This window comes from Ascaphus truei, chromosome 3, assembly GCF_040206685.1.
Source record: "Ascaphus truei isolate aAscTru1 chromosome 3, aAscTru1.hap1, whole genome shotgun sequence".
Lineage (NCBI taxonomy): Eukaryota > Metazoa > Chordata > Amphibia > Anura > Ascaphidae > Ascaphus > Ascaphus truei.
This window is the reverse complement of record NC_134485.1, coordinates 21,215,355-21,239,101: the sequence shown is the minus strand read 5'-3', so window position 1 is coordinate 21,239,101 and position 23,747 is coordinate 21,215,355. Positions and strand designations below refer to the sequence as shown.

Genomic DNA, 23,747 nt, shown 5'->3' with positions numbered 1-23,747 from the left:
CTCTCTTCTGTTTCCAACTCTACCTGTGAGCAATTAACATAACCGTTTGTTTGACTGATAAAACATTCTCCCACCGGGATATCATTCTGCAGGGAGATTCTATTAACCTATAAATCCAAACAAAGTAAACAGAGTTAAACAAATAATACCTTATACTATTTTGTCATCTTTATGGGATGCCACTTACACAAACATAATGGAGCATACATTGTAACTGAAAAATAAGAAAAACCTGTAAAAATAAAAAGTTCAAAGTCGTGTTGAGGCCTGGACTTTTTTGCCTATGACCTTTCTCCCTTGATGATTAGTGGTCAGAGAGTATTGTGTCCATCAAAACACTAATTTGCAGGCGCTATGTCTTTGTCTTTATTAGCCGTTTGTGCCGAGGCTGGCACTATTTTGACGTGCGTGATGTGTATCCATGATGATAAGCAAATTTTTACTGCAATGCTGGTGATGAGTAGTATTTAAATGGCCTTTTCATCTGGGATGAAGAGCATGCTTGCGTAGAAAATGCTTGACCATTAACGCGTAGGTGCACTTTCAGCTTTAACCTGTGCCTAGAAAGACTCAAAAATATATATTAGTTGCATGCAATACTTATTAATTGTTTTATTACCAATCACATGGTCCTTAATTCATTCCTTTGAACTACTGATGGTCATAACTCATCCCATAAGTGTCTCATAGGGAGAGAATTTATACCTAGAAATAAATTCTTGTATTAATATGGTTACTACTATTATTAGCATCCGCATATAAACAGAGATATCCCCTATTAACGCTCCTCAAATCTTAAACTAAGCAACCAATATGGACTTGACTTTGCTACAATCCAAGTTCCTAAAACTTGGTACCTCAGCCTGTGTCAAACCAATTGCTTCCATAATCAACTCTATCCTGTCTGCAGGCCATATCCCTAAGACCTGGAAAACTGCCAGAGTTGTTCCAATCTTCAAAAATGGGGACAAAAACACTGTCTCGAACTACAGATCAATCTCTCTTCTTCCAATACAGACTTGCTCTCACTCATACCTAACTGCCATATGCCATTTTCTCTGATGCAAATGGTGTCAACCTTGTAGTCTTTTAATACTAAGCTTAAAACTCGCCCCACAAATGAAGCATCCCAACAGCCTGCACTCATGGCTATTGTCCCACAACCACAGTCACTCCTGGCTTTCACCTCAAACACTCCACTGTAACTATTCTGCTAAAAATGTGAAATGCCCTGTATATAATGTATACCCTGTTCACTTATGCAACTGCACTTGCAATTATATATCCCCTGTCCCTTAACTCTATGTCCAGGACATACCCAAAAACGAATAAATGGTTACAAAATTATAAATTTGGCAGATATGATATATCCCTCAACATAGGGACGATGTCTTGCTACCTGCTTTGCTGTGACATCTGCAAAGGTATTATTATTATTTTTTACCAGGGGCCTGTGAGCCCAGTTAGTATGGCAGCAACCTTTATTACAAGAGCCCTTGTAGTTAACATTGCTTCAAATAAATTCTGAACCTGCTGTGCATTGTGTATTATTTACAACATATCAAGTTCTGGATCCTCTATAGGGATCTCAGAGAGTCCTTCCATAACCTATGTATCTCTCCTCTTTTGTTCATATATTATCTATATACGTAATTATGTGAACAAAAATACAAAAATAGTTATGAAAACAGGTTGCTTGATATGTAGCAAAATTAAACTGGTAAATAGATTTGTATGTGTAGCGACTATAAAAATATTTACTGCCTGTGTTAAAAGAAAAAGCCTGCAGTAGGTCTTTTAACAACTGTGGCATTAACAATAGGGAACCTGTAAATATAAGAAAAATCCTGAAATCCTGAACAAGAGATTTCCTTTTAAAATATACAAATAATTTTGAACTCTTTGCAAAGTGCTGAGCACACGGCCAGCATTAACTTTTAAAGACACTCTGAATAAAAAAATAATAATTTTCAAAGCGCTTTTTTTTATCTTTCTGGGCAAACAGCCAGTTGTTCCAGGCTTTTTGCCAGAAACCTCAAAGTACGGATAGCAGATAACGGGTTTCACTGTCTTATTAATCCCTCACTCAAGGGATTGTAACATTAGTTTAATGTTAAATATGAAGCTTTCCACGCTGTCCTAAAACTGTATTTTGTATGGCCTTTCAAAAATTAAATAACGGGAATATTTAAAATTACTTATAAACACCAAATCTATGCCAACAAGAGCATGCAGCATTCTTCCACTTATTCCCCTGAATGCCTTCTGAAAGAAATCTCATATTCCTGCAAACTTCCATCAATACAAATTTATGTTATCCCATTTCAATTCTGCCCTCTCTTAAACTAAACAAAATCTCTTCAAACATGCAACAGTTATATCAGTTTACCATGACTCAAAAAACAGCAAGCTTGACCCTACCTGTCGTGTATGGCTTCTACACTGCTTATTTAACGGAGACAATTCTCACTAAAATAACTGATGACCTCCATGCTGCTAAAGACAGATATCATTACACTCTGCTCATATTACTCAACCTCTCTGCAGCATTTGCCATCACGGACACCCTCCTTTGAAGCGCTATGCACATTAATGGCGTTATATACATATATAATACAATATATAATTCAAACAGTGCTTGAGAGCTTTTACCAGCCTTTTTAAACAAAAACATTCCCAAACATATCTTAATCCTGTAGAAATAAAATTGAAATGTGTTATCTTACTGGTTACACACAATACAGGACACACAACACAAAAACGTCTCTCATACACAGCTAATTTCACAGAAATAACAAACAGATAACAAAACAGTTCTACATTACCTTGTTCTCATAAATAAACTGCTTAAGCACAGAGCTAGTTAATTTTAATGTGAATGCTTCACATTCTTTAAACTGTAAGGGAGAGGCTGTGCCCCTCCTTTCGTTAAGATAGAAATACCGCAAACTAAAAGAAATGTGTCCAGTTTAAAAAGTATCCGCCTGGCCAGGATGAATAAACCTTTCAAACTATAACCAGGGACAGAGCTGAATATACTCCCTTTTTGTTGTGAGGTATTTCTCTCTATATTTGGCGTACACCATTTTTTGTAATTATCTGCAAATGCATGGATGGCGACCTATACACATATGATAATCAGCATGACCCACAGTATCTTTCACACAAGAAATCATTTAGGAAAAAATTCATCAGGGTTACAAACAAACTCTTTTACTTAAGGTAGCGTGTTTTTTTTTATATAGAGACTTGCACTCTGAGCCCCCACAGGCAAAACAGCACTTCCCTGCTTCTTACTGATATTGGCACAATCTCTGCCAATGACCAAAACCACCACAATTAAAACAGACACCATTATTCTGAGCTATTCTTCCTGATTGATTTCTGGGACCAGCATAAACCATTAGTAGCTTATAGAAAAACAGCTAAATTATGACAAATAATTGCAGATAAATAATAATACAATTCTTATACTTTACACAATATACAATGGTCGTTCAACTAGATCAGAGATAACAGTCCAGTCGTGCACAAAATTAACTGGACTCTAACCAAAAATTTTGTCAAGGGACTCTAACCCAATCCACAGTCACAATTCAGAAATTATCTGGACTCGAACCAGCATAATTTAGGTACTGAATTCCCAGAGGGGGAGTGAAACAATGTAAAAATCACATATACTCACTTGCCGCCTTAGTGAATTCCACTTCTGGAAGCCAAGGGTCTTATTCTGGATCGGGTGACACTGGTAATATAGTACGGATAAAATGTATATCTCATACCTATCCCAGTGAGACCCAATCCCACTTCTAGACACCAAAACTGAAGGAAAAACCTCTTCCTTGGCTAGGCTCCTGAGAGGAACATTTCCTCTGCCAAGAAAGTTGAAGGCCTTGTGACTGGATTATACACATTCTGCACCGTTTTACAGCAGACTCCCCGGGAAGCTTTCACGCACTGCCACTTGTTATCTCCGATTTTTGTTGAACTTACAGGCCCGGGAATACGAAAGAAATGAAACGTAACGCAAGCCAGGTTTCAAATCCTTTGTCTCCATTTATTACTCATAGGGTAATGACTTTTATACCAGAAAAAGAAGATATTGATTAGAGGCGTAACATAGGCGTAACATAGGCGTAACCTGGGTGTGTCTTGGGCGTAGCTTTGATTAGAGGCGTGATTTAGGGGCAGGACATATTAGTGGCATGATCTTGGGACGTGTTTCTCCCAATACAGGCAATGTCACAATACATAGCTTATTCATTGTCTGTTATCAAAAGAGACCTTAAATCTCTAGCAACTAAGTTATACGATTTTACCTCTTTCAGAGAACCAGTCTATTGTATATTACTAAAAGAGCAGGAAACTGACTATGCAAAAAGTATCTTAGCAATATCCTGAGCAAGGAGAAAGGAAATGTAATTTGGCAGAAACTGAGTGCATTAGGAATTATATTTCAGCAAAAGGCTGACTACAGAATCTTAACTAGTTATGAACAGACAAAATGGATGCTTAACACAAGTGCAGATTCTGGCCTGACCTACTGGTCCTAACACCCATGCCTTTATAAAGGGAGGAAATCCCATGGAAATTCAAATCAAATCAGATGGCTAGAATTTCCATGGGATTCCCTCCCTTTAAGATGACATCATAGATTTTGCTAACCAAGGCAAAAGGAATGATGTCATCATAAAGAGCGGGAATCACACTCTAATTACAAGTGTTCTGCGATGAAACCGGACCCTATAAAAGGCATTGGCTATCTTAGAACACCGGAAGCTAGTGTAGAGGCCCCATCCCATGTTGAAGATTCAACAAGTAGATTTAAGACAGCTTCAAAGAAGATTAAAAAAATAACAAAATGAATACTTACATAAGGAGCCTCTTGAATCAACTGAGGATCAAAGCCTTTATGTCAAGTTGAGGATCCCATGTCGTGGACTATGGATGCCATTGGATTACAAATAGGTAATTGGCCAAGATTTATTCTTATGGTTACGGCCTTTGTCCAGGGTGGGGTAAGTAACCCGATTTTTATTACAGGCTCAGACTGATTGTCAATGTTGCTATCTATGCGCCCATTGAGAAGGTCTGGGTAGCCACAGTGACAATCAATGCATTTGTTTTAATGTATTTTTTTATTATGTCATGTATTTGTATATTATTTTGAATGTATTATTTTTTGAAAACGTGCACTTTTTTGTATTTTGAATGGCCGAAAACCCCTTTAGTCCCATTTAGCTAATATGGCAATTAGCCATTAGTGACAAGAGAGAGGGTTAGGTTTGCTTTAATAGCCACTAATGTAGCCAAGGTGGGTAGTTAGTGTAGTTTATTTGTGTATTAACCCATTTTATGCCTGTGGTGTACCTTTGTAGCCACAGACATTGAAGGAGTTAATGTACTGTCTACCATAGAGATCTGTAATAATTGATATTACAGAACCCATGGTAGAAATATTAGCAATGCGATCACAACGCGGGAAATTTAGCATTATTAATAGTTGTGTTAATTACCGCATCATGTCAAGCAATTAAATAGTGTATGTCTTAAATTATTACAGCAATCTTGAAGACTTAGGTAATAACTTTACAGTGATAAGAAGTGATACTTTTTTTTTACCAGGTACGATAGTAACTCTGTTGTAACAGAGTTTGATATATCTAGTCCTATGTAAGGTGTTACCTTAATCTTACTTTTAATACTTTTAAAATCATTATAATGTTAACAAAGACATTACAGTGGACAGTCTACAGTACTGAACTCTGTAGATCTATATCGGTAATCAGGATTTTTTCAGAGTGAACCCAAAAGTCTCCAATGTCTACCCCCAACCAATTACCATTGTAGGACCTGCATTATTAAGATAACATCGTGGATCAATTGTTGTGGGTAGAAGATACGGCAAACTAACACATAAATAATCTATTTTACTCCATCGGCTCAGGGATAGATAGATTGAAATGTGATAAGTGAGACAACTAACATTCAAATGAATGGCTTTAATTTCCAAAAATCTATTCTTTAACTGGAAATTGTTTCTTGTTCAACATTTTCCATAATGTGGATAGAAGATATTTAGAAGTGAAATAATAATAAAAAAATATATATATATCTTACCTTGATATTTTTATCATCAGCTTCCATCCTAACTGTAAGATCAGATAATTTTCGACTAAGTTCTGATCTCTCAGCCAAGTTGTTATCATCTGAGAGTTTTTGTAGATCATACACGTTGTCTTTCGTCCTCAACAGTTCTTTTTCTGTTTCTTTAAGCCTCCTGGACACGTACCGTTCTTGTACTTGAGACATTCTTAAAGATTGCCGCAGGGCCCTTACCTCACTGTTGTGCCTCTTTATAAGTTGATGTAAATCATTTTCTGCGCTTTCAAATTTATGTAGTGCTCTGATATGCCGTTGTTGAAGACGTTTGAGCATCTTGTTTTCTACATTTACGGCCTCCAGTGTGCGCTGCACGTCGTACAGTTCGTTTCTGAGTTCTTTAATTTTGTGAAGACGTGCTGATGAGATGCGTTGTGTCACATCCTTTTCCATGTTAGCATCATGGAAACGGTGAGGCTCGTGCTTCCGGGCTAAACATTTCCATGGTATTGACTTCTTCGTTGCAAATCTTCTGTTTTCTGAACAGGTAAGTCAGAAAATTAACAATTCCAATCAATGAATATGGACCTGTACCGTTTACCAAAGTTTTAACATTTTAAGCCAGATTCTTTCCAAACAATAATTTTTTAATAAGACTATTTCTACTTATACAAAACTCCAGAATATGTAGAGCTAAACATAGACATCTTCAGACATAAGATTTTGCCCTGTACAGCAGTGGTTCTCAACTCCAGTCCTCAAGGTCCCCCAACAGGCCAGGTTTTGAGGATATTCAAGCTTCAGCACAGGTGGCTCAATCAGTGGCTCGGTCGAAGACTAAGCCACCTGTGCTGAAGCTGGGATATCCTCAAAACCTGACCTGTTGGGGGGTCTTGAGGACTGAAGTTGAGAACCTCTGATATACAATTTATAATCTATTTTTTGTGTTTGAAGCACAAGTTGATAAAATAACTTGTCCAAGGCCACAAGAAGCTGACTCGAATAGTAAAAACAGTCTCCAGGGCACTCCTAAGCCAAACAGGATCCCAATTGAATGAATAATAAACGCTGGTCTCAAAAAATTGAATGAAGTGAAAAATGAATTTATTGCAACATAGGTGAACAATAAAAACACCTCCTACGCATTTCAACCAACAGGTGGTCTTTGTCAAGGTGTTAACTTGTGCCTTTTCATAACATTATAGTCATTTTGTTCCTTTTTTATATATATTTTTTTAACTCAATACATGCTTCGTGCTTCTTTTTCAAGATTCATCTATATGTTTCATTTTTTATGTTAATTAATGCTTTTCATTTAGGCAGTTTATCTTTGGGTAGTATATTTTATATTTTAACACTTTTTTTTCTCTTTGATTCTAGAGCTGTTTCTTGCTTATATGCAATAATGTAATGTTGTTCGTTTGATTAAAGTTTATTTTGTTGTCAATGTTGCCTATAGCGACAGTTTGTTGTGTTACATGGGGTCATTGACTCCTCCCCGCTCTCTCTGTATTGGCTGGAGGACCTGATTGGCGGACCAATCAGATGATAGCGTGGGGTATTTCAATGCCGTATGTTTTAACCTTTCATTATTCCCTGATGAAGAAACCGTGAGGTTTTGAAACACGTTGGAAAGGTTCTATGTGCTATCCTTCATTGAACTATTCATCCTACTATTGTGGGCTTAAACTTGGCTACTGGAGAAACGATTGCGACGCGAGTTGCTGTGTCGCTATCCAGTGACGTCACAAACCCGGAAGTATATGACTGGAGGGCTGGGAGCGTGTTCCCAGCCATTGTAAGAGCTCTACCTGCTACAACAGTCGTCATCCCTGTCCACCACGAGTTTGCTGGACTCTCCATCTACAGGAGTGGGACTATCAAGGATCCATACTCTGGCTTGTGACCGGGAGATCTGGAGACGGGAAGCTGCTCGTACCACTACTGACGACATCTCATTTGGCGATTTGTCTGGTGCATGGGTAACATTAACCCTTGACAAGCCTGTTTATTTCTTTGATGTACGCACAATACTTACCTGTACTGTTTGCTATTAATAATATTTTTTAATGCACTATGAGCGTTGTGCGCTGTGTTTTTTTGTATTCTGTCTAAACATTTTTATTGTTCGTCTATGTTGCAATAAATTCTTTTTTCACTTCATTCAATTTTTTGAGACCAGCGTTTATTATTCATTCAGTTGGGATCCTGTTTGGCTTAGGAGTGCCCTGGAGACTCTTTTTTTCTATTCGATTTGGCTTTTGCCCCTGGAGGCACCCTTACAGGGAGGAGGGAGGTGCCTATACCACAGGTGTGCAGACGTGCAGCATGACCTGATGCTGTGGGGGATCAGCAGCAGAAACCCTGGTGTGGAGTGCTGTGGTGTGCTGTGGAGCAGTGGATGCAATGTGCAGGTGTAACTCACAAGCAAGAGCTTTTCTGGCTGACAGAGGGAGTTCCCTGTGGAGCATCTGTGCGTGGGGGAGGATGGCAGCAGGAGCAAAGTGCGATGTGTTTGTGAGGCAGATCAGCCCAGTCCGTTACTGAAAGGGGAGATTTCATCCCTGCAAGTGAGAGCCGTTTCAGCACGCAGCACAGTTCTATGTGGCATATGTGAGTACTAGCAGATGGTGTGTTTTTTCTTCTGCAGCTCTAACCACATAGCTTATCTCTGCTTCTGTCAAGCCAGCTGCACTTTGCCCATCATTTAGTCCTAAGGAGGACAGCAGAGGGTGTTTTAAGTGGGGATTAGAGGACTTTAATTGTTTTTCTTCCTCACCCCACCTCCTTGGTTTGGACTCTGTGAATATTCAGTGCTTACTCCCTCTATTTGAGCCCCTTCTCCAATTGTGGGACCCCACGTTTTATATATATTCTTTTCCGGAAAAACGGAACAAGCGCCGAACCTAATGAATATAGGAATACATTGGGAAACGCTGTTTGTACGGCGGATCCATAAAGTGCAGCACTGTAAAGCAGGGCCCTACAGTACATGCTAGTGATACAGTCACAAATCAGTGTCAAGTAGAAAGTGATTATAGTAATAATGTAAGCAAACACTTTAGGAAAAGGCTGGAGCTAAAATGATATAGCTGTTTATTCCTATCCCTAATTGCCTACAGATTCTGCAGAGTGCCAGGATACACAAGCTCATGCAGTTTGATCAGCGAGGATTTTTAGAATAATAATAAAGGAACATGGGAGTGGGTATATTCTGCGGATTTACACCTATATAGTGCACAGCATTTACACCTGTGGTGACCTGGGCTGATCCTATGGTGGATCTCAGTCACAAACACGGCTGGCTTGGACGCTTTTTTATTTAATCTATCAACCAAACATAGACTGTAGGAATAAAGAAGAATAAACACAAGGAGCTCTCATAGTATATTAATATTTACATTTTTGGGGATAACAGAAATGGTGAAATATGCACGAATAGAATAAAAATGGGTTAAAAACATATAATCAGAAACCGTGAATCATGGGGAAGCTGCGGGTCGCCACGTCACCACTTGATCAGGGACATCCAGATGAAGCCGAACCAGGGGAAACGCGTAGAGGAACCTTGTTACTGAGCAATTGTAGCAGGAGGGAAGATTTCTTGCGAGCACCCCCAAGACCGCGTGACGTAACCGGAAGTCCGGCGATCGGAAGGGAAACCTCCACATCAACCGAACAGCTGTGCCACAGACCAGGCAATCACTTCCAAGTGGAGAGAGAGCCTCGATCACGGTGCCGACGTGGAGTGCTTCCTGTCCCACCTCGCTGTTTGTACAATGCATACTGATGTGCCTAATGTGAGTGTACATTTGAATGTTTTTACTGTTTATAAATTTGTACCAAACAAACTACACCACAGGTTGTTTGAGTTACTCTCTTGAGGATCATAATATTTGTTTTGGTGGCACCTGATCCACCCATTGAGTATCCATCTTTAAAGTCCCCAGACTACTTCCTAGCTCCAATCAGAGAGAGTGTGTCTCTGATATGCTTGAAATGTTTTGGGAAATTTGAGAACCCATTTCCCTTTTTCTAATCTACTGTAATGGATCCGCACCTTAGTTTACTGCTTACCTTGCCTTAAAGACCTGTGCAGTCCTGGAACACTTCCCCTGATATTTACTGCAGCCTGGGTTCACTCATTAAAGCAATACTGTCACATGCCCCTTCTGCTATTGGTTCACTGACCTTTAAATACAGCCTTCCCACAATGCTTCTCTGCCGAGCATAATCCTTCCTGGATGTCACACGTGTTCTGCCACAAGCCCTAGGCTTGTCTCCTGGTATACGAACCTCTCTAGTTCTCTCCTCTAGTTCCTGAGGCCTGCTGCTAGTCTTCATGCAGGAGCCTGTGTTTCCGAGTATCCTGAGGCCTGCTGCTAGTTTCACGCAGAGGCCTGTTCCTGACTCCTGTGCTGAAGCGGAGGACTCTCCAGTGGTGACTTCAGCTCCCTGTTTCCTGAGGCCCGCTGTGCTTCCATAGCAGAGGCCTATCTACTGGTTCCTGTGGCCTGCTGCTCACTCTCCCTTGCAGAGGCCGTGTCCTGGTTCCTGTGCTGAAGCGGAGGACTCTCAAGTGTGTACTTCAGCTCCCTGTTTCCTGAAGCCTGCTGTCCTTCCATAGCAGAGGCCTGTCTACCAGTTCCTGGGGCCTGCTGCTCTCTCTCCATTGCAGAGGCCGTGTCCTGGTTCCTGTGCTGAAGCGGAGGACCTCCAGTGTATACTTCAGCTCCCTGTTTCCTGAGGCCTGCTGCCCTTCCCTTAGCAGAGGCCGGTCAATGAGTTCTGAGGTCTGTAGCTCTCTCTTTCCTTGCACAGGCTCGCTCTGGACTCTTGCGCTGAAGCACTGGTTTACCAGTGCTGCCAGCCGGTGTGCCCACTCCGGTCTGCCTATCCCTTCCTGACACCAGTACCATGGGCCATGGTTGCCGCACGCGCAGAACCCGCTTCCGCCCTGCAGCTATTACGTTGAAGCAGGACCTAGTTGACCTCCTGTTGCCGAAACTCCGCTTGGATAACGTTTACCCTGATGTCTCCAATCCTGACCCTGGCTTGTCCACTGACAATGCTGCCTTCTCCAGTCCCGACCCTGCTATGTACGACTACGAACTGCACAATCCGGATCAGCCTGCGAGGTCTAAGGTCGGTGCTTATACAACCCCACCTCATCCACGCGGTCCGACCCTGGTTTGTGGCGCGCACAACCGTGACATCTACCTATCATCATCCCAGCTTCTACATACTGTGTGTTCTTTTTCTCTTTTTAACGTGGACCTGTGCTCCCCTTCACCGAAGACTTCTATGCAACTGAAGAACCATCAGAACGGTTCTTTGTATAGGGTTTTTTGAGCCGCCTTAAGAATTTTAATGATCTATATCTTCACATGTGCACATTTTATTTTTTGGATTCACAATATTGGCACATTTTTTGTGTGGTTAAGCACTAAGATACTTTTAAGTTGTTCACGTGTTATTTATTTAAAAACTGATTACCAGTATAACACGGTTCCTCCCCCCACCCCCAATCTCACATAGGGACCAGTGTTGGGGAAATAGGCGTATTACCAGGTGTGTGGTGCTATACCCGTAGGCTGCAGGAGTACTGAGTCTGCTAGTTGGTAATGAGACAGGAACAGGACAGGCTTGGGTTCTTCTTGTGGTTGGTGACAGCGCCTCTAGCTGTGATGAGACCAATGATGTATGGGTGTCAGTCCCCACCACTGCATTCCTTAACCCTCCTGCCCAGGAACTGACACCAGGCAGGGGTATAGTTGAACAGGATTTTATTGAATAGCATAGCTGCAGCAACTCTTCATAGCACCGCATGGTTTCTGAAGTCCCAGGACCTCTAGATGGTGCTACCCCAATAGTGTGGGGCTCTGGTCTTGATGGTTTCTAGGCCGTCCGGAAGAGTGGGCATGCTTTCCCCCGATGGGTAAGATTGACAGCCCTCCCTCTCTCCTTGGGGATCAGAGTAAGACTGTCTAACTTTTAGCTACTCCCCTTGTAAAACTCTGGAAGGGACGGGCTCATGGACTGTACCCACCTCCAAGGGGCTGTACACAGGCCATGAGTCACCACCTTCCTTCCTTCACTTTCAAGGGAAGCAGAAGGGGAGCGGGGCAAAATGCAAAAATGTCCGCCCCCATATACTTTTACTGTGCTCTTGGGCCTATCGGGCCTGATGAGTAGTCATTTTATCTGTTGCGTCCGCCTCCTTTCCTGCTGCCTTTTCCTTCTGAACCGTAGCATCAAATGACACCGCGGACGTCACCAACGTGATGTGACAGCGTCTCGTTGCTATGGCTATTTGAGGTTGCAGCGTCGGTTGACGTTGTGTTACCATGGCAACGTGACACCGCGCGATGTCACGTTGGTGACGTTCTGTAACGAGTGCTCACCACAAACAGGACGGACTGAAGGGCTGAGGTGGGGATGTTAGAATGGCGGGAAAATGAGCCTATATCAGGTAAGGGGATTAATCAGACAGTATGCACCTTGAGAAAGAGCGGAAGCTCGAAACGCGTTGGTGGGGGCCTTAGGGCTCGTTTTGTATACCATGCTCTGATCCATTAAAACCTTTTTATTGGGGACACACTCTCTAGCAATTATTTTTTCCAGTAGTGCTTCATCTCTCCCTCGTCGAACCTGTTGAAATCATTGGAGAACCGGCAGCACACACCTGTGAAGGAAACAGACCCACTGAAGACCATTCTACAAAACAGTGAGTGATTTGCTCCTTTATACACCACAAAAATCCTATTCAATGAGTGAGACTGGACACAAGCAAGTGTGAGTATTCACCAATCAAGAGGTGTTACTCTTCCGGTTTATTGATGTTTTGGATATGGTGTAATATTCTTTAGATGGTCTATCATATTGTGGGACACTTCAAGGTTATGGAATTATGGCTATCATATCTTAGGAAACCCAGCGGCTGGTTGGGTCTGTGTTAGAGCACCATACAGCTTTTTTTGCTCAGGGTAGGAGAGGTCAGAATAGTCGTGATATCGCCATGGTCTAGGATAGTAGAAGTCGGATGGTTGTTGTGCGTAGCTGGGGTCCAGAAGTAGAGAGGTCAGAATGGTTGTTATGCGTATCCGAGGTCCCGGGGTCAGAGAAGGTAGAGGTCCGGGTACAAGCTGAGGTCAGAGGTAAACAAAGACAAGTCAGAATGCAAAGCAACAGCAGGATGCTTGAGGCAAGCACACGAAACATAAACACTGGATATATGCACAGCCTGTTTGCTGGCTGAGCATTTAAGGAACAGGCAGCCAATGATAAAATAGCAGACAGCTGCAGGGTAATGAATGAAACCCGCCCCATGGACATATTCAGTCCACTGATAGGCAGGGGCAGGGAGAAGTGCAGGAGGATTATTGTAGATGGAATTAACCCCTCGAGTGCCCCTGGTATTGTGGCGCCGACGTGAAGTGGGAACAGTGACGTCCTCCGTTGCGTCACAGGACGCAGCGCAGGGGTGGAGTCTAAGTCCTAGTAGGAGTACTGCGACACTTGCGCACAGCGCAAGTGTGAGGGGTGTCATGCAACGCATCATGGGACGCGTCACGGGGGCGGAACCGAGGTCCAATCCTCACACATTCGCGGCGTCATTTGACGCTGTGGTTCAGAAGGACTAGGTGGGCAGCAGGTAAGCAGGCAGCCGCAACAGCTGTGCCTAGGGGCGGCGGGTTGTCAAATCCGTTGCTGGACATATGATTATGGATGTGTGTAACAGTTACAGACAATATTAAAATGTGATACAGCTGAAGTCTTGAAATGACTTATACTGGAGCCAGTTTTGGTAGTATCTGGTAGGTTGATCGAGTCATGAGGACAAGGGAAGGAGGAGCGACCAGATTCCTTGTTGAACCTTGAGACCGTCTTTCTGAGTCAGATCTCAGATGATAAGTGCTGCGTATGGTATGGGTGAGGAGCTTTTTCAGGTAGGCGGGTAGCTTGCCCAGAAAGTATTTAAGCCCAGCCTTTTCCTAAAGTGGTTGCTTACATTATTACTATAATCACTTTCTACTGGACACTGATTTGCGACTATCAATAGCATTTGTGCTCTATCTGGATACAGTGTTATAAACTGAACAGAGGCAGTTAGCAACTGGAGACAGTATTGATCTATTTGTCTCACGCCCCATCAATTGCAGCCTATCTGGCTGAGAAGGCGGCACTTTCTCTGACTTACAAGACACTGTTTACTAGCATCCTGGCTGTGGGTATTCCTGGGTCCTAACCTACTCCTACTTTTGAGAAGTTATCATGCTAGCTTACCATGCATCCAGTCTATTTGTATTTTTGTTTTAATGTTTTGATTTTGTTCTGTATTGTTCCATATCATTCTAATTGACATTAGATTAAAATTTATATTTTAAACACAGCCATATTCCATTAGTACTTCCCTACCCTCATTTTCTATCTCACATGTGGTGCATGTATATTCTCTAGCTCAACACTGTAGTATTCTGGAATATTACATACCATGCCAAATAGCTCCTCACTGAGGCATACAGGTGTATTTTACACCCTTTAAATAGTAATCCATTGGTTGTGCACCACTCTGGGGCTTGTTGAGGGAGTTTTCTTTTCTCTGTGTAGTCTATTCCCCTTAGTGCACCCATCTGGTTTTGCATTATGCTACTACTCTGACTTATTCTGATATACATTAGGCTGATCAAGGGAAACTTGTCTGTTTGTATTAAAATCTCTGCATTTCAGGTTGCTTTGCTGAACATGCGCTAATCCTAATTTTTGGATGAATATCTCAAACATTAACCTACTAGAGTTGGGTGTCTCTTAAAAAGCCATGGCAAGTGTATATAACACTGCCAATCTTTATGTAAATAGTTTTGTAGGTTTCAGAGACCCGAATCCTTGTCTATGTGCTTTCAAGTTCAGAGATCCTCTTTCTTGCAATTCCTGTGCTGTCTTTCATTCCTGGGGCTAGATTGATAAAATTTCAATATGTGTGGTCATGCATGAATAGCAATTCAAATTACAAGATCACGCCTATCACACTTGTGGGAATGTAGCCCTGAATTGGAAGCAGTTGCTTGTTCTTGTTTTTTCCCAATGTGACAAGAAGATATTTACAAGTGATCAGTGCATGGGAATATTTATTTAAAAGAGACATTTGTGCATTAATGTGTGAAACTGAGCAACCAAGTCTGTATTGTTCCTCGACCGTCTGTATCCCTGTGACAATCTACAATACTTGGATGGTTTCATTTCTACCTATTGATCTGGATGTTACATATGGGTTGGATGTATGTCTTTTCGTAGATAACACTGGATCTGCACAGCGTTGACACTCTAGAACAGAGCTGGACAACTCCAGTCTTCAAGGGCCACCAACAGGTTTAAAGGCTATCTCTGCTCTGGCTCAATCAGTGTCTCAGTCACACCTGTGCTGAAGCAGAGATATCCTTAATACCTGTTGGTGGCCTTTGAGGACTGGAGTTGGCCACCCATGCTCTAGAAGTTGAAAACAAAATGATAAATGATAATAGCTATACTAGAGCAGTGGTTACTGCTATTATTTTATTATAGCACCATTTTTGCTAACACTAATTCTTTTTACAGTACATGTGTCACTGTAACAATACTCTAATTATTTTTACCTGGGTCCTTTTTAATTGTTTGTAAGCCTATTTTAAATATGCATTTAGTGTGGATATTTTGATTCATTTATGGGTTTTTTTAGGAGCGAGATGGTTGACGAGATGGGAGGGAATGGGGTCAAGAGAGCAAGTGGTAGCTTGGGAAGAGGAGATCGACGAGATGGGAGGGAATGGGGTCAAGGGAGCAAGTGGTAGCTTGGGAAGAGGAGATCGACGAGATGGGAGCGAATGGGGTCAAGGGAGCAAGTGGTAGCTTGGGAAGAGGAGATCGACGAGATGGGAGGGAACGGGGTCAAGAGAGCAAGTGGTATCTTGGGAAGAGGAGATCAACTGTGACACATCCTCCTCTGAGACAGAGGAAAAAGAGTAAAGGAAGGCAGGAGGAGAGTTAGGAAGAGGAGTAGAATGTGAGGATACAGAGGGGATGCTTTGACAAATGGAATCCACCTTTTTTTTTTGAATAGTCCGCAAAAAGTTTTGAGGTGTAATGGAGGAATAAAAACAGGTAACAGACAGTGGTCTGAGTAGAGAGTCAAAGACAGAGAAGAGTCGGCGTGGATTAGACTTGTGTTTTAATAAGTGAAAAAAAGTAGGTTTGTTTAGCCTGGGAGAGGGCAGAATTGAAACAGGATAGGATGCATTTGCAGTGAAGAAAGTTTGCGAGAGTATGAGATTTCCTCCAGAGGCGTTCAGAGGAACAGGTGCAGGAGCGGAGCATGCGTGTGTGGCAGTTTAGCCAGGGTCTGGGGCTAGTAGGGGGAGAACGGCAGAGGGAAAGAGGGGCATGTAGTTCAAGAGTACGGCAGAGTTGTATTTGATGACCAGGTTGTCAAGGTCTGTAGCGGAGCAGAGAGAAGAGAGGGAGAAGCACAAAGTGAAATCAAGAGCTGATAGATTTATAGAGCTCAGGTATCTGCAGAAATGAGGGATAGATGGCGGGGGTGAAGGGGAGAAGTGAGAGAGAAAATGAGATGAGGTGATGGTCAGAGAGAGAAAAGCTTTTTGTGAAAACCAGGTCCAGGTAGTGGCCATCCTTGTGGGTGCTGGCTGCAGTCCATTGGTGAAGGCCACAAGAAGAGGTTAGAGAGAGAAAGTGGGAAGCCCAAGGGAGAGTGTGGAGACAGGGGAGAAGAGTTAGAGGGAGAGAGGTGGGAGGATGATTGAAAGTGAAGAAGGGGACAGAGTGAGAAAGAAAGAAGGGAGAGTGAGAGAGAAAAGAGGCAGAGAATGAGGAGGAGGAAGAGACAAAGCGTAGGGGAGATGCAGGTGAGAAGAACATGTGGGGGAGCAGCTGGTGAGAAATGGAGCTTTGGTTAGCTTTGCAGGCCACAGATTTAATGTAGATTCTATATTTTTTGTGCGTCAAGATGTCTGTGCTAAAAAGTAATACAAACCTTCATTATAATGTGAGTTGTATATATGAAGATTTCATACATAAAGTATGACATATAATTTGTTGACAAATTGCATCATGTTGAATACCTGACAGATACAATTTCAATGAAAACAGACTTGTGTATTTTATATTTATAATAACTAGTATAAATGAATATAATAGTGCAGTGGCTCAATCAGTCCCTGCTTCAGCACAGGTGGCTCAATCCGTCCCTGCTTCAGCACAGGTGGCTCAATAAGTCATTGACTGAGCCACCTGTGCTGAAGCTGGGATATCCTGGAAACCTGACCTGTTGGTGGCCCTTGAGGACTAGAGTTGCCCACCGCTGGGTTAGTACATAGGCACACGCAAGCACAATTTAAAATGAGATGTTCATTTGCCAATTTTGCGTTAAAAAAGCAGATTGTAACGCTTAGTACATAGTCCCATATGTGATCTACATATAATATAAAATCGGCATTATATCAATTTTCCTCTCAGGTTCAACAGAGAAAATATCCAATTCAATTCACTTTTTGCACCAGTACTTTTGATCTAGTTTTGTAGCAGGAATATTTTCATACTTGACATTAAATGCATTTATTAAAAGTATGTCTTTAAAATCATATGTTTGACTCAAACAAAATAAATAACGGGTATTTTCACAAATTATAATATGGGTCCTTTAGGTTTCATCCAAAGAAACAAAAAAAAATCACTGAAATATCTGCTATATCCTGCAAAACATGGGTTCAGTACCTTGGATTCCACTAAAAATTTGTGATTTTGTGCAATCCGCAGTACTTTTCAGAGATGGGATCTACTATTAGTACAAAAGAGATCTATGCAGCTTTCACTGGACAGTTCTTAGCCTTAGCTCCAGTGATCTATTTCCCTAAAGCCGTTATTATGTTTAAACATGTGCTATCAATTTTGTACAGTAAGTGTGAATATACATAAGCCAGAACATTCAGCCGATACAGTATAACCATATTTAGCTATTAGAATGTATTAAATAAGTATGTGATATGATTAGTATAAAGCACAGAGCAATGTCTTGTAATGATTTCTATTGTTCTATAACACGTTTGTTTAATTAACATTTTCTCACCATTTGTTGAAAAACGGTGATAGACCTTCTTATTAGCCCCTTTTCCCTCTCCTTTGGTATCTGCCTGTTTTATGGAACCGTCTCTCGTGGGTGATTCTGTTTTATCCCGAATGCTCCAGTTTGGAGATTTTTCAGAATGTTCGCTTCCTGATCTGCTGCTCCGACTGTCATAACTACTGGAATCCGGAGTTTTGCATTCACTCTTACTGCTGCTGCTACTTCTTCTGCTGATGTTACTATTACTGCTCAGCTGAGATCTTTCCAAGATTTCGTTGACAGTTGTGCAATGGGCTGAGTTACTGTCACCCTTTCCACCTACGCAATCAATGTCCATCTTCCACTTTGGTGCGGTGGACATTATTATTGTAAAATTCAAGCTACTGTACCACACGTTAAGTCCAGTTTTCATTAAAAGGCGCTTCCTCTTTGTTGCTGGTTATCCTAATTTTAAAACTGTTTTAAATATTCTGCAGTATTAATTCTGCTTCAAGGCCATGTTCTCACTGTCTTATAGCCTGTGCAAATAGAAATGATGGTCCATGAATACAACAAAAGACAAAAAGCTCCAGTGCAACATCTAATATGACAAATTATATAGTTAAATACTTTATCTGTCTTTCTTCTCATAATTAAGGGACATCCAGTCAAATTCTTTGGCCAAAGTATCTTTATGCCTGTAACCACACCAAGGTATATCCTCTTTACAGCTCCTAACACTAACCGCAAATGCTCTCGTAACCTCTCTAATCCAGGGATAAATGTCCTTAATAGATATGAATAAACACAAATACAATAGTTACACTATGATAACCCATGTTTCCTGTGTCAAGTAATGTATCACCAATGATCAAAATCTGTCATCAATGAATGATACCCTTTTAGCAAAGGAGGGGTTATATTGCTGTACTAAACTGCTGGATGGAAAAGTCATTTTTAGCACCTATTGTTCATATTGTTCATATTTGCAGCCAGTGCATCCTTCCAGTTTATTCAGGTAATGGGCAGTCATTAATTCCTATCACCTGAGATCAGACTCCAAAAGACTGTTCATGGTCCCAAGGCTCAACAAAGTATCCGGCCGCTCCTTCTTCTCTTACCGTGCACCCCAAAACTGGAACAACCTACCAGAAATTCTCACAGCCACCACCAGTTTAAGTTCTTTCAAATCTAAGGCTGTCACACATTTTAATCTGGTCTGCAACTGTTTCATATGCCCATAATATATATTATCTTTAACTGTGCATGAAATGTCTTGTATATAATGTATAATAATAATAATGTGTTCATTTATGTAACTGTATTTGTAAACATGTATTATTTGTCTTAACTCTGTGCCCAGGACATACTTGAAAACGAGAGGTAACTCTCAATGTATTACTTCCTGGTAAAATATTTTATAAATAAATAAATAATTCCATCTTCTTCCACTGATGAATTGCACGGTTCTAGGAATTGAGGAGTAAATTTGCTAAAATGTATTTGTTATATCTAAAGTTTATATATATATATATATATATATATATATATATATATATATATATATAGCTTTTAACAGCCCGTCTACATATTTGCAACGTTTAAAAAAAAAATATTTGATAACGTACTGAACATTGAAGAAAACAGGAGACAACGCTGTTTTCAAACTGCTGTTCAGAATATATCATTATATAAATCTTGGTTAAAGTAACGTCTATTTTCCTCTAAATGATAATAATGCAGTGCTTTCTTTAAAATCCTTTACATGACATAACATGTATTTTAATAACTTTAATACACTTAAAACAGTTATTCCAGTTTCTATTGTTCTCTTACTTCTAACTATTGGCGTGATAGGTCTATATTTATATTGGACAGTATAATACGTAAATAAGTACAAGTTTTAGCGCTTATTCTTACCACGTGACAAATGAAGATTACGTCTAAAGATCCAACCTCACCACTTCATATATTAATCTAAAATGTATCAACCCAGCTTAGATTTAAAGTTGTTTTTAAACATGTACGGTACCATTCTTAAAAAATAAATAAAATATATATATATTTTTTTTTTTTAAAGAATGGTACGGTACATGTTTAAAAACTCTTATTCATATATATATATATGAATAAGAGTAATGTTCGATTTACTATGTTCTGATGGAAAGCATTGCCAAACTGTATTGTTTTATCGGCCAGGGTAGTAAAACTGATGAATGCTAAGTGCAGTTCATAAATAAAAACCATAAGCATTATATATTGCGATGTTATTATAAAAATCCAATTTAGATATGTGCCTGATACAGTAGGTTCGAGTTTTGGTGAGCTAAATAATGACAGACAATCCTCCACTATAAAAGATGCAGCAAAGATTTGAATAGGAATTTCCGTGCAGTAATGCCCCATCCGCAATCTTGCACTATAATGAGTAACATCTAAATAGTACATGAGTGCATCTGCATGTCCTTTACAGTTCTCGAAACTAGCTGTATTATTTTACTGGCACACATACTGTACAATGATTAAACCATAGGCAAGGATTCTATGCATCGACCATTCTACTGTAGGCTGATGTACAACCACTACAAGGTTAACAATGATGAATTAATAACTAAAAACAACAATAATAAAAAATAATTAACTGATGAGTACAAAATGATGTCTTTACCTAGGCTCTCTGATTCTGCACTTGCATGTTTCAGATTTTGCTGTAAAAGCTGTCTAAATCAGCAGACACAAGCTCTAGGGCGTCTGTATAAAAGTGGACAGGCACTTAAAAGAGACATGCCCAGTGTTCTTATTTGCATGCTGTCATGATAGAGGGGGTTTGGCCTGGGATTAAAGGGGTTACACCCCATTTGGCCACCCCTACTCTCACTTGGGAAGCAAGGGGTTAACTGGACTGAGGTCCAGTAATGTGTTTTTACCTTGCTTCAGTATCCAAATATTTATTCCCGTGTAAATGTAATGTCTCATCCTGGTGTTTGCACTCACACATACACTAGGGTTGATGCGGAAGGGAAGGGGTTAATGTTAATTTAGTGATTATAGCCCTTTGTTCCCTTTTCCCGCCTTTTCAGGCTCCATTTTGCAGCCTTCCACAGGCCGCCATTGCGACTCCATGCGTTCTAATGGCAGAAGTAGCGGTTTTGGACCTGTTTTCCAGCGACGATCAGCAGGTGGCGTCCGAGAGGAGGAGCGGCGGTTTCCCATTGTAAGTCAATGGGCTCATTGACTTCAATGGAGATTCCTCAACGCCGGCCTCGAGGAACAGGTTGGCAGCCATCCAAACCGCAGACCGCAAAAGCGGATACAATGTCTTTGAAAAGAGTTTAATCACTTCGGTCAAGTTCAAAGACAATTGGCGTGGGAATCTTAGGTTCTAGGGCCCCTGGGAATAAAGTTCTTTTTGCCCCTAGCTCCTAGGAACCCCCACACACGATCCACACCGGGTCCAGGAATGAGAGACCCCCGTAAAAACGACTAAGTGTAAAATGATGAAAAATGTAAGTCCATATCTCCGGTTCTGGAATGACCAGAGGGATGGGATTTGGGTGGCATGTAGCCAAGGTTCCGGCTTTAATGTATGACCCTTCCCAGCCCTCTCCGAACAACCAGACGGAGTATGGACGAATGTAAAGTTTGTTGGATTTTCCCATAGGCTTCAATGGCGGCGGTTTCTCCATTGAAAGCCTATGGCGGGAAACCCCAGTGACGGCAACGGCGGAGCCCGCCATTCAACGCTATGGCGGCGGACCCCATTGATTTCAATGGGGAAAGAGTGAAAAACAGAGATTCATTTTTTAAAGGGAAGAATCCTGTATTTTAAAAATGTGTTAAAGTGCATTTCTGTATCTCCGGTTCTGGAGGTCGCAGAGAGTTGAAATTTGGCCAATATGTAGGGTCACTGTCGACCCACTGGACCCATCAGAACAGAACTTATTAATATGTGAAAATATTAAAGGATATATGGGATTTTGGATCTGCTCTGAAAATGCAGACTCCATCTGCTATGCTAAATAGGGCAGGAAGGGCATCCTGAAGAATTAGCATAGCCCTGTGATTAAAAGTGATCAAAAGTTAACTGCTCTGATTGTTTATACTAGGGCCGGGAACAAAGGGAGTTGAGTGGTTTGGGAGTGTCATCCTTTACACTTACAATCTACTTCAAAGAGATTTTTCTAGCCAACTTGGCGCCTAGGGTTTAGAGTAAAGAGCTGAAATGGTATTTAAACCAGGATCAGCCCTTACTCAATTGTCTTTCGTGTCTTGGTGATTTTTGAAGATGGCTGTATGAACTGCCAGTCCAGAATTATGACTGTTTCATCATTCCATCTGAAGTAAGTGTTATATTTTGTTGTTATTTGTACTATCTTGTTGTGTTCACCTTTTTTAAGGAATAAATTATATTTTATCATATCTAAGCCTCGTCCAGTTCAACCCAGTTATATTTTTGGTGTGTATTATTAATAGCCTGTCACAAAGTTACCGTCACACATGACATTACCCAAAATCCTCCTCTGCAGTTTAATCATTTTATGGCATTTGACAATGGGGTGAATTCGAATTGTAAATGCCCTGCTCAACCATGTAAAAATCAATTTTCCTAATGAATTTACAAAGCTTATTAACAACAATTCCAATGAAAAAAAAAATGCTAAAAATTAAGGAGTTCTATGTTTGTACTATGTTAAAAACAGTGAAACCCAGTGTCCTCTTCTGCTTGTTGCCTGGAACAGAACAGAACTTGGAAGTCCTAGACTTCCATTAGGCCTGGGACATAGTGGTGTGAGCAAGGCTGAGCCATGCTGAGCCGCGCTCACACTCGGCACTGAGCCCCTGCAGTCGCAATGAGAGCGGCTTTAGCAGGGGCTCGCGCACGCATCCGCACGCTTGGGGAAGCGTGTGTCTCAAGAAGTTTTCAAATTTGGCGCTCGCCGGAGCGCAGGGCTGGTCACGTGAGCGGTTCGCCCAATGAGGGCGAACCAGCTCCGTGACGTCACTGGCCCGCCCCCAGACCCGCCCCCGACACTCCCACAGACGGCGCGCTGTGTAAGGCCAGGGAAAGCACCGCTTTCCCTGAGCCTCAGCGCGCCTCCACACTGATTAAATCACTATGTCACAGGCCTTAAGAACACTGTTAGCACTCTAGGGACAAGATCCTCAAAGCTCCCTTCAACCAGGGCTCATAACGTAATAATTATATGCAAAAACAACAGCCAAACTATCATTACCATAGACTGAAATTGACATTTATTATGTTATTGTAACATAACGTCGTGTTATTTTCCAATACTGTGACGTTAGGTAAAGTACATGTTAGTGCTACTCCTCTCCAGACCCTGAAATAAGTCTTTAGCTCAAGTTGAGAAACGATAGGGAAATAAAACAGGGAGATAAGGCTATGCTAGTTTAATCAAACCAAACCCTATTTCAAGGTCTGGATGTGAGTAACTCCAAGGTTAGATGTAACTTAAATAAGGTAATGTTAACCTTAACAGACTTTAGAGGATTTGGGATGCTACTGTATTGCAGACATGAGGAAGAGAGG

At 41.2% G+C, this 23,747-nt stretch overlaps 1 protein-coding gene across 3 annotated transcripts in view; it reads right to left on the bottom strand.

Moving 5' to 3' along the window:
* Positions 1-23,747, bottom strand: part of LCA5L (lebercilin LCA5 like) — a 98,524-nt gene that overhangs the window by 57,143 nt on the left and 17,634 nt on the right. For 2 of the 3 annotated variants that reach the window (XM_075593727.1, XM_075593728.1), the window contains 2 exons: positions 18,221-18,735; positions 6,121-6,641 (listed from right to left, as the gene is read on the bottom strand). In XM_075593727.1, coding sequence (XP_075449842.1) covers positions 6,121-6,641; positions 18,221-18,629 — 930 coding nt within the window. In that variant the 5' untranslated portion in view covers positions 18,630-18,735. The remainder of the gene's footprint in view (positions 1-6,120; positions 6,642-18,220; positions 18,736-23,747) is intronic. The other variant, XM_075593729.1, reaches the window with a different exon arrangement.